The sequence below is a fragment of the Lemur catta genome, chromosome 19, assembly GCF_020740605.2.
Source record: "Lemur catta isolate mLemCat1 chromosome 19, mLemCat1.pri, whole genome shotgun sequence".
Taxonomy (NCBI): domain Eukaryota; kingdom Metazoa; phylum Chordata; class Mammalia; order Primates; family Lemuridae; genus Lemur; species Lemur catta.
In genome coordinates, this window is record NC_059146.1 from 29,193,240 (window position 1) to 29,209,654 (window position 16,415).

General features: G+C 50.9%; 1 protein-coding gene across 1 annotated transcript in view; it reads right to left on the minus strand.

Annotated features, from left to right (window-relative positions):
- Positions 1-362: 362 nt before the first annotated feature.
- Positions 363-16,415, minus strand: part of LOC123624311 (spectrin beta chain, non-erythrocytic 4) — a 62,292-nt gene continuing 46,239 nt past the window's right edge. Inside the window, exons 20-26 of the mRNA XM_045531964.1 lie at positions 8,971-9,195; positions 7,957-8,046; positions 5,692-5,970; positions 5,470-5,600; positions 4,415-4,619; positions 3,649-4,029; positions 363-2,073 (exon numbers count right to left, since the gene is read on the minus strand). Of these exons, the coding sequence (XP_045387920.1) occupies positions 1,741-2,073; positions 3,649-4,029; positions 4,415-4,619; positions 5,470-5,600; positions 5,692-5,970; positions 7,957-8,046; positions 8,971-9,195 (1,644 nt within the window). The 3' untranslated portion in view covers positions 363-1,740. The remainder of the gene's footprint in view (positions 2,074-3,648; positions 4,030-4,414; positions 4,620-5,469; positions 5,601-5,691; positions 5,971-7,956; positions 8,047-8,970; positions 9,196-16,415) is intronic.

Below are 16,415 nucleotides of genomic sequence, written 5' to 3' on the forward strand. Positions count from 1 at the left end.
TGAAGGTTGCACATTGTGATGAATTTTAATTATGTCTAGAATGATCTTTCTGATTCTCCCCTGTTCCCCAAATGTGTCCTCTTCTCCTCATTTCAGTAAGTTCACCCATCATTCATCCATGACTCTTCTCTTTCCCCTAGTGCCTGAAGCCAATCCACCAGTCACTGAACATTTGTAACTTTAAAATACACCCTGTGGAATGATACGAAGCCTATGATTTCTTTTAAAATAACTCAGCAGGGCTGTGGGGGAGTATACAGTTGAAATGAAATTAGCCAAATGTTGACAATTGTTTAAGCCAGGTGTTCACGATACACATGTAGGTTCGGTATGCTGTTACCTCTACTTCTGTGTATATTTGAATTTTTTCATAAGAAAAAGACTTTAAAATTCCTAAAACCAAACCCTTGCTTGCTCTCAATCTCTACAACCCCCACAATGGCCCAGACCACCATGGTCTCTCACCTGCATCACTGCGGTGGCCTCCTGGCTGGTCTACCTACATCCACGTTTGTTTTCCACAGTGTGTTCCCTACAAGCAGCTGGGGTGATTTTTCTCAAATGTACATCACATCCCCCCTCTCCTCCCACTCTAAACTCTCCCATGACTCCCATCTTCCTCAGAGAGAAGACACACTCCTCACCACGCATGGCTTCCAGGCAGCTACTGCCCCTCTGTTCTCAGTTTCCTCTCACTGTTGACTGTCGCCTCCCTCATCCAGCCACACACAATGATCGCCTCACTCCTCCTCATTTGTGCCTGACTACACCCACCTCAGGGCCTTTGCACTTGCTGATCCCTCCACCTGAAAAACCCTTTCCCCAAAACTTTACCCGGCTCCCCCATCGCCCCATTCAGATCTCCACTCAAACGCCACAGCCTCAGAGTGACCTCGCCAGCTATCGCCTTGTTGCTTTACCTCACTTTATTTTTCTCCATAGCACTTATTCCTTTCTGAAGTTACAGGACGTGTTTGTTTACTCATCTGCTGCCTGTCTCCTCCCTCACCATGTGAGCTGCCTCGGGGCAAAGGCTTGGCCTTGTTGGGCATCCGGCACACAATAGGCATTCCACAAATATTTGCTGAGTAACCGAATGCAGGCTCAAGACCCCACAATCACAGAAACATTGCCAGTGGCCACCACCTTCCAGGTCCTTTTCTTCCTGGCCACACCATGGGACTAAATTTCCAGCCTCCCTGGCAGACGGGTTGGGCCACTCGGCCGGCAGCGTGTGAGTGCAGGCTCAGTCCCTCCGACCTCCCGCATGAGCCTCCTGTTGTCTTTTCCCACCTGCGGCAGCAGAGGGTCCAGCAAATGACTCCCAGGACCAAGGGACAGAAGGACCCCGGCTCCCAATCACCGTGGGAGAGACTTGTGCCGGACGCTCACACTGAACCATCACGTGAGCACTAAATCGGTGCCTACTGGGTTAAGCCACTGAGATGCTGGGACTGTTTGTTACCGTTGTTCCCCACCCTGACAAATACAGTCCCGCACCTCCCCTGCCCCTGTGCTGGCTTCAGCCCGTCCCATGCTGTGACATCCCCATGGAGAGGGCGGTAGTGGGCAACTGGGAAGGACAGAGGGCAGGAGGAGGCCCCATGTCCTGAGTCCCCAATCCTGCCCACGGTGACTGGGAGCCGGGCCTGACAAGGGGTCCTGATTGATACACATGAAAGATCTAGAACAGTGCCTGGCACATACAGGTGCCACGCAGGTACTGACTGTCATGATTTCTCATGGGAAGGGGATTGTTGATGGGCTGGGGGTGGCCAAGGGAGGCTGCCAGAGACAGGTAGGAAGCCCGAGGAGGGATGAGGGGCACCTGGGCTTGTCAGCTGCCCCAATCTGGCCGGCGATACCATCCATCCAGGAGAGCAGGTCACGGGCTTGGCTGTGGAAGCGCAGGGCATCGGCCGTGGAGCTGACGTGCAGGCGGGCGTCCTCGCAGGCTGCCAGCAGCTCCTTCCAGCCCTGCAGCACCTCCTGCTCCCGGCTGGCGATGGCCTCGGCGTGTTCGCCCGCGTACACCGTCCGCAGCTGGGCTGCCCCTTCCTGCAGCTGCCGCACCTGGGGGGCATGCTGGGTCGGGCACCAGCCCTCCACGGGGCCCAGGCTCTGCCCACTCTTTCCCCCCATCCGCTTGGGTGCAGAGCCTCAAGGTGTGAGGAGCCTGCCCCTGCGATCCCACCACTGGGCTTCCTTCAGGTTCGCTGCCTGACTTCTCTTTGTCTTGCCTGCATTCTGACTTCTTTTAGACCCACGACCACTTTTCTCTCATGTCTGCTGCCTGATTTTTCTTTGACTTACCTGCATTCTGACTTCACTCACTCATTCATTCATTCATCTGAGAAAGAGGCTTGCTCTGCTGCCTGGGCTAGAGTGCAGTGGCACCATCATAGCTCACTGCAACCTCAAACTCCTGTGCTCAAGGGATCCTCCTGTCTCAGCCTCCCAAGTAGCTGGGACTGACTACAGGTGCACACCACCATGCCCAGCTAATTTTTAATTAATTAATTTATTTTTTTGGTAGAGATGGGGTCTTGCTATTGCCCAGGCTGGTCCCAAACTCCTGGCCTCAAGCAATCCTCCTGCTTCAGCCTCTCAAAGTGCTAGGATTATAGGCCTGAGCCACCGTGCCCGGCCGCTGACTTCTTTCAGATCTACTACTAGCTTTTTTTCAGTCCACTTTTTGATTTCTTTGGTCTAAGAGTTCTATTTCCAGTGGGACTGTCACCTGCTTTTTCAGGCAGGCCCACCTCTACCTTGTTCCTTTCAGGAAGCCCCTTTCCACCGTGATGCCTACTGCACATGCTAGATAATTTTTTCCACTCTGTTTATTTCGGACCCTCTGCCTCCTAGTAGCCCAGTTTCCCTCAGAATGGCTTTTCAATTGCCATCAGTCTCCTGCCCAATTTCTATTGGTTCAATGATTTGATTTCTTTTGGAGAGACCACCCTGTTTCTGTCAGATCTATCACTTAATCGCTATCAATCTCCCAGCCTGATTTCTAACAGTCATCTGTCCAATATATAAAAACACTTGTCCAATTCCTATCTTCCATCAGACCTGCAACCCAATTTCCCACAGTCCTGCTGCCAGAGTCCTGTTAGGCCCACAGCTTTACTTCCATCTGATTGCTCAGATCCACCTCCCAATCTCTTTCAGTCCCTCCGCCTGATTTCTATTAGCTCTGTTGCCCTCCCCATTAAATCCACCTCCATCAGATTTCTTTCAGAAAAATCATATGATCTCTATCAGAGACCTGCCATCTCACTTCTGTCGGCACCACAGTCAGATTTCTCTTAGGCCTCTTGCAATTCCCTTTAGACCCTCCATCTGCATTTGGGTAAAATTCACCTCGCAGTTTCTGGAGAACCGCTGCCCAATCTCTATGGGAAACACTGTCTAATTTCTATCCGACCTACGGCACCGCCCTTTCCTGCCCCTACCTGACTTCTGCACACCATGCGATCAGGCCATTTCCTCTCTGCCCCGTTCCCTAATCTCTTCCCGTGCTGTGGTCTGCTTTCTGTCTGTTCCACTGCCTCATTTTGACCTGCCCCACAGCCTGATTTCTGCCTGCTCTGCTGTCCACAGGTACCCAGGCCCTCCCACCTGCCCCTACGGCCGCCGGCGCCCCACCTGGGACACGAGGAGCTGCAGGTCATGCTCAAAGGCTCGCAGGGTCCTCTGCATGGAGCTGGCACTGGGTCTCGGCTCCGGTGGGGCCGTCAGGCGGGGCAGCCGCCTCCGCTTCTCCTCGATCTGTCCCTGAAGCTCTCGGGCGTCGCTGAAGAACTTGTGCAGCTCTCGAGAGGCGGCCAGCAGCTGGGCCCGTGTGCCCATGAGCTCGAGCAGCTCCGCCCAGGCCTCGTTCAGGCCGTCCTTCCATTCGGCCATGGTGGCCGCTGCCGTATGGCCACACTCAATCAGCTCATCCACCATCTGGTTCACAGCTGCCAGCCGCTCCCGGCCTGCCGTGCCAGTCTCATTGGCAAACTCTGAGAATTTCTCCTGCAGCACCTGCCACCAGGAAGTGGGTACAGCAAAGTGGGCAAAGGGGCTGCCTACACCAGCTCCCTCCAAGCTCCCACTGTGTGGCAAGCATGAGTAACGACAATCATCATCATCGTCATCAAAATAATATCTAACCCTTATCGAACCTACTCTGTAGCAATAATGGTGACAATAACAAAAGATGATAATAACTAATGCTGTATTAGGCACCATGTGTGAAAAGCATGGTCCTAAGTGCTTTCCATCATATTAACTCGTTTGCCTCATAGCACAGCCATGAGGTGGGTGCCATTATTATCCTTCTACTACAGATGGGGAAACTGAGGCCCAGAGAACCTTAGCAGCACACACCATGGCCCCCGGTGTCACTGTTACTACAAACGATGCTCACCGAGACGTGCTCGAAGTCCTGGCCGAGCTCAGGGGAACCGGCCACCACCTCCTTCTCGGCAATCCAGTGCTCGAGCTCGTCCACCTGGCGGCTGAGCTGGTACAGCCAGTACTGCTGCTCCAGCCCCACCCTGCGCTCCTCGCCAAGCTCCTTGAGCGCCACGTACAGGCGGTCCACCTGCGACTGCCGCCGGCTGATCTGCTCGCTGGTGGGGGGCAGGGAAGGGCAGGGATGGAGCCCCCTGAGACTTCTGGGGCAGAGCTGCCGCCCCCTGTCACCTCCCTCCCAGGGCAGGGCTGTGTTTCCTCCGAATCTCCAGGCTGGGTCGTGTCCTCTGAGTCCCTCTGTGGACTCCGCCTTCTGCAAGTCTCACTTCAGCCGTACTTGTGTGTCCGCACCAGGGAAAGCTCTGCTTCCCTAGCTTGCTGAGCTCACCCCTGCCCCAGCCTCACTGAGTTGATCTCTGCAGCCCCACATCCCGACCATCCGGTGACTTGGGTGGGGCTCCAGACTCTCCGTTGGGATCCCCAGCCAATCTGCCCCCTACCAGTCCCAATCTCCCGCTCACTTGGACAGAGGTCTCCCCGCTATCTGCACTCAGATCCCAGCCCTGGTCCAGGCCGGGGCGCTCAGTGAGGCAACACAGCCCCACCATACCAGGAGGTCTGGGGCCCTGCCCCATACCCCATCCCAGCACTCCAGGTTTTCTATCCTCCCAGACACTGCGTAGGAGGAGGACCCACGCCTATCATGAGCGATTACTTCTCTGACTCAGTCCTGGACATCACCTCTCCCTTCCTCCCACAGTGAGGAGGTCCCACCACTACACTCAAGGCCCAGTGCTCCTGGCCCCACCTTCTCAACCATCCCTGGGCAGTACCCCCACTCCCACTCCAGCCCGCCTGCCTGCCGAAGCCTGAGGGCTCCAGCACACAGCAAGGAGGACCTCTCCCACCCCAATGTCCAAATCTGGCCCTGCCTCAAGTTCCAACAGCGAATCGCCCCGTCCTGCAGGACCATCCCCTACGAGCCGGCCCCGCCCCTCGCCCGCCCACCTGTCCGGGTGCCCCATCTCCAGCAGCGCCCGGCATTGGCGCGACAGCTGCGCGATGCTTTCCTCGTAGTTCTCCACGCCCTGCTCCAGCTGCAGATGTTTCTTGAGCAGCTGCAGGGTGCTCTGTTCGTCCTGCAGGCACACGGCGCCCGCGATGAGGCGGTAGCGGCGGCCCCGGGGCTCCAGCGTCCCCAGGCCCCCCACACCCCCAGCCCGGGCGCACCTTGCCCTTGTCCTCACTCATCATGAGCAGCTCCTGCTCGCCCAGCCACGCCTCCACCTCGGCCACGTCGAAGTAGTACTGCTCCACCTGGAAGGCGGCGTCCAGCGCCTGCTGCCGCCGCTCCGCCGCCTCCCGCAGGCCGGCCCAGGCGCCCTGCAGCTGCTCCAGGCCGCAGCGCACGGCCTCCGCCTCGGGGCTGCGCAGCGACGCCAGCGCGCCCGCGCGCTCCAGCACCTCCTCCAGGCGAGGCCCGTGCGCCTGGATCTCCCGCCGCAGGCCCTGGGGGCGGGAGGTGGGGGTGAGGGTGGAGAGGGACGTCCCGAGGCCCCGCGAGACCGCGTGGTCCTCTGCGACTGGCAAGGCCCCGGAGCTAACCACAAGCATCCTCAGATCGCTCACCACGTGCCACCCGCCACGTGAGCATTTTGCGGATATTCGCTCACGCACACCCCGTCCTGCAGGTGGGGAAACAGGCACAGGGGGGCGAAGTACGATGCCCAAGAGCAAGCAGCCAGTAAGAAGTGACAGGATTTGAACACAGCTCAACACAGTTTTACACATGCCTACACCGCGTGCCCAGATCAAGATATGGAACGCTTTCATCTCCCCAGAGAGTTCCCTCAACCAGCGCTGTACTTGCTGAGCAGCTTATTTAACTTCTGTGCCTCAGTATCCCCAGCTGGTAAATGGAACTAATAACAGCCAACCCTTCTTGGGTGTCTGAGACCTGCCAGACGCCTTGCTAAATAAGGGCTTTATATGATGTGGCCGCACATCTCCTCACTCCAACCGCATGAGCCAGACAGCAGCATCATTCGCATTTTACAGATAGGGAAACTGAGGCACAGAGAGGGTGTGGAACGTGCCGAAGTCACACAGCTAGGAGTAGCCTGCAAAGATCTACCTTATCGGGTTGTCATGAGGTGATAAACCATGGAGCACTTAGAACTGAGTCCAGCACACAGCAAATGCGCAATCACTGTGAGCTGCTGGTATCTGCTTAACAGCCCCTGTGCATGCGGCACTCTCGTCACACACAGGCAAGTCCCCGCAATTTTGAGCATTAAGTGCACTTGATCAGTTTCCTCAACTGAAAATGATGGGCCAGTTCTGTTTGTTCCCAACACTGTCGACAGCCGAGAGTATTTTCATCAAATAGAAAAGCAAAATCTAAGAAAAACTCCAGCCTCTTAAAGAACTCCACCTAGCGCAGCATGATCACGAACCTTCCAAAATAATTTGCGGTCCCACCTCCCCGACATCCTTCAGTATCCTTGCCTCCCAAAACTTACATTTTTTTGTAAAATGGGGATAATGACAATATCTACCTTATTAGGGCCATTAAGGGGATTAAATTAATCAACATATCCCCCTAGAATAGTACTTAGGATACAGTAAGTCTTTAATCAATGCATTATTATTATTATACCTCTTAGGTTTCTTACTTTGAGCTTTGATTAAAGAGTTGCTTTGACCAAAGGGATCTTCTGCTACACAGATTGAGAACCAGTGCTCTAAACCAACTCTCTACTTATTTAGATGTGGAAATTGAGGCCCAGAGGGATGAACAGAAATCCAGAGACTTTAGGGGCTCAAAAGCCCCCTCCTCCACCTTGCTCAACTTAGGGGTCAGCACCCTCTTGTTTACTGTCTTTGTCCCTTTTATCGGTGTTTTGAGTTTTTGTTTGTTGGCTGGTTTACTTGTTCCTTGCCCAGTAGCTATTCCTCTTGCTTCTGGTCAAGGGTCCCTGATTTTCCTTTGGGGAACTCCTTTGCCTCCATCTCAGCTCAGGTAATTAAAGCTGACTCCACCAGCAAGTTCCAAGAATGGGCCCTGAGCCCAGGCCAGGGTAAGGAGCAGACCGAACCCCTGGCCATCATGTTAGTTTAGGGATGGGCATGTGACTCAGGCTGAGTCAGTACAAGTTGTCCCTGGAATTACTGCGGAAATTACTGAGAGGGAGAGATTCTCTCCAGTTTTGCTGGTGGGATGTAAACCTGAATCTGCCAGATGCATTTTATCACCAGGAGAGGAGAGTTGGCCTGAGAACAAAGCTAACACAGGAAAAAAAAAAAAACAACAGAGCTGAGAGATTCATGAAAATATCCGAAAGCACCTGGATCCACCTATACCTGCTGTCCACAATCTTTTCAATGACAAGAGCCAATAAACTTTTTTTTTTTTTGCCTTTAACCACCTTGAGCTATTTTCTATCACTTGTATCTCAGTGTGTCCTAACTCACCCCTCCCCTGGCTCTGCTCACCTGGTTCTTTTTGATGTGCTGCTGGACGGCCTGCAAACCGCTGCCTCGCTCTGTCTGCATGGCCAGTGGCAGCCGTTCCTGAACCCACACCTGCAGAGGACACAGGGAGCAGGTCGGGAAAGAATGCACCCAAGGACCCCTGCATCCCAACTGTAAGCCCTTTGCACAGCATCCAAGGCCTTTCCTTGCCGAAGAGTCTGGTCACATCTTCAGCCTCCTCTCCTGACAAGCTGTCTTGCTCTCGGCACTCAGGCCGGGCTCGTGCTTACCCCTGGCCTTTGCGCATGCAGGTCTTGCCCCCTGGAACTCCATTCCCACCCCCACAGCTGCCTCGCTTCTGCTCTTCCTTCAGGTCTCTCAGCTCAGACATCCGCTCCTTCAGGAAGCTCTCCCTGACCTTGAACCTTGGCCAACTGTCTTCTCTGGGTTCCCACAACTGCCTAAACTCCCCCATCATCTTTCTAACCACCCTGGGTTGTCACTGTCTGGGGACGAGTCTGTTTTCCTCCTTGGACTTTGAGACCTCTAAGGGCAGCAACAGGATCTGCCTTGGTCACCCCTGTAACCCTGACCCAAGCACAGGGCCGGGCCTAGAATGATCGAGCAAGTGAGCAAATTAGAGAGTGAGTGAACGAATGAGCAAATCAGGAAGTGAGTGAGTGAATGAGGAAATGAATAGATGAGTAGATGAGTGGATGAGTGAATAAATGAGTAATCAGTAAATAAATGGAGGAATAAAGGATGAATAAGTGAATAGATAAATGACCTCATGAACAAATCACTGAGTGACTGAACGTGAGTAAACGCATGTGAAAGAGTGAATGACTAAGTAAGCAAAGGACTGAATGGCTGAGGCCATCAGCTGTGCCCATGGGAGAGTCTCTCGGCCCTCTGCACCCTCAGACCCGCCATGGTGCCATCCCCCACCCACCCCACCCCGCCCCTGGCCTCACGCCCCGCCCAACCCCCTCGTATTACCCTGGCGCGGCCCCAGATCCCGGCGCAAGCCCTCACCAGCTCGTCGTCTATGTCGTGCGCCACCTGGTGCAGCTCCTTGGAGGCCAGCAGCAAGCGGCGGCGCTCCTGCAGGGGCTCGAGCAGGCGCACCAGGCGCTCGCCCACCGCGTTCTGCCGCTCGCCCACCAGCTCCTTGCTCGCGGGTTCCAGCGGCAGCGCCGCCGTCTGCGCCTGCAACTCTCCCACCTCGCGGTACCACTCCTCCACCTGGGACTCCATGGACTGCGGGAACAGGGGCAGGGTCAGCGGGCCCCACCCACCCTCCCGATCCTGCTGTGGCTCCTCAGCACCCTAATGGTGACAGCCCCAGCTCTCCCCGCGGCCCACCACTCCACTCTCCCCTTGCTCAAGCCCCGCCAGATGCCCTGTCCTCCGCATGACCCTGCAACACACTAAGCTAGTCCCTGCCTCAGAGCCTTTGCCTTGGCTGTTCCCTCTGCCCGGCATGCTGTTCTTTGTCAATTAGATTTCATTTCAAATATTACCTTCTCAAAAAGGGGCTTACCTGACCCCTAGAACTAAAGTGGTCCGTTAATTCTCAGAACAATGCTTAAAAGTTGGTAGTATCTGGCCGGGCGCGGTGGCTCACGCCTGTAATCCTAGCACTCTGGGAGGCCGAGGCAGAAGGATCGCTCAAGGTCAGGAGTTCGAGACCAGCCTGAGCAAGAGCGAGACCCCGTCTCTACTAAAAATAGAAAGAAATTAGCTGGACAACTAAAAATATATAGAAAAAAAATTAGCCGGGCATTGTGGCGCATGCCTGTAGTCCCAGCTACTCGGGAGGCTGAGGCAGGAGGATCACTGGAGTCAAGGAGTTTGAGGTTGCTGTGAGCTAGGCTGATGCCACAGCACTCTAGCCCGGGCAACAGAGTGAGACTCTGTCTCAAAAAAAAAAAAAAAAAAAGTTGGTAGTATCCTTATTTTACAGAGGAGGAAACTGAGGCCAAGAGAAGTAATTTGTCCAAAGAGCCAATCTTTCCAGATGTCAAAAGTAAATACAAAGCTACAGTATTTGGATGGTTGCTGTGCCATAGGGATAGACAGAAAGTGCAAAAGCAGACCCAAATAGACAGGAAAATTCATGTATTTTATAGATGCCATTCCAAATCCTCAAGGAAAAGATGGATTATTTAATGAATGGTCAGGGGCCAATTGGCTAACCAATTTAGCTGGATCCCTTCCTTGCTCTTTATACTGGAAACAATTCCAAATGGATTAAAGACTTAAACGGAATAAGTAAATCCATAAGGCACCAGAAGAAAACCTGGGCAAATGCTTTTATAATCTTGGGCTGGAGAAAACCTTTCCAAGCATAAAAACCATAAAGGGAAAGATTTGCAAATTTTACCATACAAAAATAAAAGTACTCCTGCATCCACCAAAATTTCATAGATGTAGTTAGAAGGCAAATGACAAACTGTAAAAATATTTGGTACATATTAGAGCAAGGAACTAGTTTCTTTAACAGTCAAAGAATTCCCCTTTCCTGCTTCCTTTGTCTTCACAGCAGTTACCACCATCGGACAACTCTGTCTCTTTACTTGTGTTTTTTATTGGTTTCCTGCTTCTAGAATGTGAGCCTCACAAGGGAAAGGGCTGTGTTACATTGACTGCTGTATTCCCAACTGCCTAGAACAATGCCTGGCACACAGTAGGCCTTCAATTATGATTTGTTCAATGCATGAATGAATGGCATCAGCAAAGAAGATGATTGCCCCCAAAAGAAATAGGCATCAGGTGTGAACAGGCAACACACAGAAGAAGAAATAAGCATATGAAGAGATGCCCAGTCTTACTAATAAGCAGGGAAATGCAAGTTAAAACAAGACATCCTTTTCTATTCATCAGATTGGCAAAAATGTAAAAGATCAATAGTATCTAGTTTTGGCAAAGATGCTGAAATACAGGCACACTGAGCCACTGTCTGTGGTGGTGTAAATTGGTAGAGCCTTTTTGGAAGGCAATTTGGCAGGTTCTTGCATCAAAATGTGCATATGCTTGACCCAGAATTTGCACTTCTAGGAATATATCTAAAGAAATACTGGCACATATGTACAAAGATGTTTATCCAAGGATGTTCATCATAGCAGAGTTTGTAATGGAGAAAAAATTAGAAACAACTTTAATATCCATCTAGAGTGAAATGGTTAAAACAAATCCATACAAGTGTGGAATAATGGCCAAGAGCTTCTGTTAACAGGAAAAAGTAATTTAGGACCCACCTATGAATATATATTTGTAGTGGATTATACATGCAATAAAAATTCCCTGGAGTATGTAAGAAATTAATAACAGATGGTATCTATTGGGGGAATGAGAACTTAGTGAATGGGAAACCGGGATGAAGGAGAGAATTTTCACATAGGATTTTTCAAATATTTTTTGATGTCTGAACCATGGAAACTTATGTATTCAAAAATTTAAATTTAAACATGAAAAACAAATAAATTTAAAATGTTAAAAATCCACTTGTAAATGTATAGAAAGAGGTCTAGAAGAGTGAACACCAAATAATAATTGGGGCTCCCTTTGGGGAGGCAGATTAAAGGGAGACTTTATGTTTTACTGAAGACTTCTAGGGTAGTAAAATCTTTTAGCAAAATAATATATTCATATATTACTTGTGTGATTCTAAGCAGATGGAGGAAAGCTAGAGAAGAAAAACAAAATAACAATAATAAAATTAAGTGGTAACAGATTATGGCAAACGACTGCAGACCAAAACTCAAAACTCAAGAACCAAGTCAAGGCTTTTGTTCCAAGGTTCTGCAGTGCAGAGCTGTTGGTTTTGCCTGCCCGACTTCCACTCCCTCCTTCCAAGCACTTCAAATCTCAATCTCACGTCCTGAGCTTCCTGAGGGGCTCATTCATGAAACCCAGAGGTCTCAGTGGTCACATGACCCAAGCCTGGCCAATCACAACACTGAAATCACCCTGGCCACCTGGGATTGGATGAGGGATGGTCACGTTACCCAAGCTGCGCCAATGAAAACTCTTCCCCCTTTTGCGAGAAAGTGTGCGTGTACAGAAGAGGTGCTCTCTTTCCCCCCGGGGTTCCTAAACTGGTATGCTGGAGGCCTGGGGTGCTGGGGGCCGTTTTGCCACCATCAGGGAAGAGATTGCTGAACAATGAACCCAACACAGAAGAAAGCAGGGCTCAGAAATGGAGACAGAGAGACTCCTGTGGACATAATTTGAGTAACTAATCCAGCCATTCCTACAGCTGCCCACCCCCTGGAGTTTTCAGCTATGTGAGCCACTAAAGTCTTGTAGCCTACGTAAATGTGGGTTGGTGTCCTTATGAACTGCACTCCACAGAGTCCTGACTGATACAGTTCACAACCTACAGGAATCATAAAAATGGGTAAAAACACTCATAAGAAGCCAAAGCACATAACGTGGAAATTTAAAAGGCACAATTACAAGGTGCAGAAATCAGAGAAAAATAAAATAGTCATTCCAGAACCTCCTTCACAAAGAACCTTTTGCCTACAAAAATCACTGTAGTGATGTGTAGAAAAATAAAAATGCATTAATATTCAGGAAATTCTTTTTTTTTTTTTTTGACACAGAGTCTCACTCTGTTGCCCGGGCTAGAGTGCTGTGGCATCAGCCTAGCTCACGGCAACCTCAAACTCCTGGGCTCAAGCAATCCTACTGCCTCAGCCTCCTCAGTAGCTAGGAATACAGGCACACCCCACCACGTCCGGCTATTTTTTCTATTTTTAGTAGAGACAGGGTCTTACTCTTGTTCAGGCTGGTCTCGAACTCCTGACCTCAAGCGATCCTACCACCTTGGCCTCCCAGCGTGCTAGGATTACAGGCGTGAGCCACCGCACTCAGCCAGGAAACTCTTAAAAATCGTCTGAAATGTCAAGTTCCAGCTCCCCATTAGATGAAAATCCCTCCACAGCATTGCCAGCAAGTGACTGCGTGGCCTGTGAGGGAATAATTCCAGGGACTGACGCTCTTCTACAAAAAATGCCACATATTTTGAACATCTATTTAATGTGTATCCTTTTCTGCAAACATGGGCAAAGGACACAGAAGTATAACACTCATTAAACACATGAAGAAATGTTCAGTCTCTTTCAACATGCAAATTAAGTGCAAATTAAAATAGCTACAAGATGGGATCTTTCACCTCTCACATTAGCAGAGATGAAAAAGCTTGATAGTAAATACCTAATGATTGTGAATACGTGAGGAGATGGCTTCTGTCACATGGCTGCTGTCATATGGCAGGTGTGAAAAGGCCGAAGCCTTTTCAGGAGGATACTTGGCAACATCTACCAAAAATTTTTACTGCATATACCTTTTGGCCCAGAAATTTTACTTTGGGGACCATTTTCTACAGAAATACTTGCACATGGGCTCAAAAACATATGGACAGGGACGTAAACAGCTCAAAGGTCTCTCAAGAGACAGCTGGTTAAAGACAGACTGTCAAATCACCCCGTGAAATATTCTTCATGAGTTTAAAAGAACAGGGTATATCCACATTTTGTGACAAGGAAGGAGGTCCAGAACGTTTTGTCGAGTGAAAACGTCAAGTTCTTGTATGGTATATATATTACATCTATGTGTGTGTATATGCATAGAATATTTCTGCGATAGATAAGAAACTGTTGAGAGTAGTTACACCCCTGGGGAGTGGAGCGGTGTGGGTGCAGGGGTAAGGAAGTTTTTTACTTTTCACATTATGCCCTTCTGTTTGAACTTTTTTTTTTTTTTGAGACAAGGTCTTGCACTGTTGCCCGGACTAGACTCTAGAGTGCAGTGGCCTGATCATAGCTCACTGTGACCTCAAACTCCTGGGCTCAAGCGATCCTTCTGCCTCAGCCTCTGGAGTAGCTGTGACTACAGATAAGCACCACCATGCCCAGCTAATTTTTCTGTGTTTTTTTTTTTTAATAGAAATGGGGTCTTGCTATGTTGCTCAGGCTGGTCTCGAACACCTGGTCTCAAGCATCCTCCTGCCTTGGCCTCCCAAAGTGCTAGGAGTGTTTGAACTTCTCACCCTAACAATAGGTAACGTCATATGAGGTCAGGGAAGACAGATTTTTGTTTCATTCATGCCTGGATCCCAGCGTGCCTGGCACAAAGTAGGTGCTCTGTAAATGTGTGTTGACTTGGTTTGTTGGATCAGTCACCATGCTATTCTGCTTATCTTAGCTGGGTAGTATTTTTTTTTTTTTTTTTTTTTTTGAGACAGAGTCTCACTCTGTTGCCCGGGTTGGAGTGAGTGCCATGGCGTCAGCCTAGCTCACAGCAACCTCAAACTCCTGGGCTTAAGCGATCCTCCTGCCTCAGCCTCCCAAGTAGCTGGGACTACAGGCATGTGCCACCATGCCCGGCTAATTTTTTCTATATATATTTTTAGTTGGCCAGATCACCTCTTTCTATTTTTTTAGTAGAGACGGGGTCTCACTCTTGCTCAGGCTGGTCTCGAACTCCTGCCCTCGAGTGATCCACCCGCCTCGGCCTCCCAGAGTGCTAGGATTACAGGCGTGAGCCACCGTGCCCGGCCTGGGTAGTATTAAAGATTAAAAATTTTGAAATTATATTAGCTTTAAACATTAAAACCAAAGGAGCCAGGAAGTACTGATACATCCTACAGCATGGATGACACTTGAAAACATGTAAACATGTTAAGAGAAAGAAGCCAGGCACCAAAGACAATACATTGTTTGATTCCATTTATATGAAATGTTCGGAATAGGCAAATTCATAGAGATAGAAAGTAGATTAGTAGAGGGGAAATGGGGAAGTGACTGCTAATGGGAAGGGGCTTCTTTCTGGAGTGATAAAAATGTTCTGGAATTAGCGGTGAGGACTGCTCAACTTTGTGAATATGTGAAAGACCAATGCATTGTATACTTTAAAAGTGTGCATTTTCTGATATGTAAATTATATCTTAGGCTAAAAACGACAGAGGAACCTACTTCCAAAACAGCCTCAGGTGCCAGGCACATGGTAGGCAGTGACAAAGCAAGCAAGCCCTAACCCCAGGTCAACCTGATTCCTACTTGGACCCACCTTGCTGCCTTCCCATTTTCCAATTGCAGACACTGAGGCTCAGAGCAAAGTTGTCACTGGTTGAGAGTAAAAACTGCCAGAGCCAGAATTTGAGAGTTTGTTTGGAGGTTCTAGCAGGGGAGCACAGCTACTCCTATACCCTTGACCAAACAACGGTCCTCCTCTATCGGGGAAGGTCATCCTCTTCAACCGAGTGCACAGCTTCAGGAGGGACGCATGTGGCAGAGCCAGAATTTGAACCCAGGACGATCAGACCACAAAACCCAAGCTCTCAGCCACTTTGCTTCTCTATAATTGGGGGCGGCAAGTCTCAGAAAGGGAGGTCATGTGCCCGCAGTCACACAGTAGTGGGATGGGGATTCGAACCTTGGTCATGCTGAGCTGGATGCAGAAACATGGGACAAAGAAGGAGCCATGCTTAGGGTTGGGGTGGACCTGACGGGGGGACCCCAGGGACTCAGCCCAGCAGCTGCAGAGCCTCTAGCTTGTTTTCCCCTGGCTGCTCCCCCTCAGATGGCAGGAGCCTGCGGCTGAGCCAGACCAGCTGGCTGGGCCCCTGAGGGCTGGGAAGCAGGGGCTTGGGACTCCACCTTCTGGCCCCTCAGCCAGTAAGGACAGCTTGGCAGGAGGCCCTGAGAGAGGACTCTCTGGGTCACATGGCCTCGACCTGGGATGTGGGGTCTCAGGGAGCCTGCTGCAGTGGCTGGTCTGGGGACAATGGGGAGGACACAAGGGACAAAGGGAGACACCAGGGGAGGGAGGAGAATACAAATACAAAGATACAGAGAGAAGAGTGTGAGAGAGCAGGACAGAGAGACATCGAGAGAGAGAGAGACAGAGAGATGGTGACAGAAGGATAGAGAGAGGCAGGCAGAGAGTCAGAGAGAAACTAAAAGATACTAAGAGAAACAAAGAGACACAAAGAGTCTGGGAGAAAAGGACTGAGAGGCCCAGAGAGAGGCAGAGGGGGACAGATCACTCACACACACACCCCCCCCCAAGACCCTGAGCCAGCACCTCCCTCAGCCCAGCCTGGTCCCTGTGGCCTGAGGGGTGGGGCAGCCAGGAAATGTGCCAGGAGGACAGCAGACTCTCCCTCCTGCATATGCCCAGTGCCTGGGAACAGTTGGGCCTTGGGAGGCTCCTCCTCTTCCCAGCAGCAGCTCCTGAGGCCCAGCTGGGCACCATCTGGGGACTGGGGCCCACGGAGTCACTCTCTGCCTTAGGCTCCCTCTGCTGCGAAAATGACCCAGGAGTCCTGTGCTGAGGCCTGCTTCTAGTACCCATTGCTATGTGACCCCAGGCCAGTCCCTTGTCCCCTCCAGGCCTCAGCCTCTCCCATGAACAACTGGGGCCCCATCTCATGGTCTGCTGCACTGGGTCTGTTGGGACTGAACCCCACC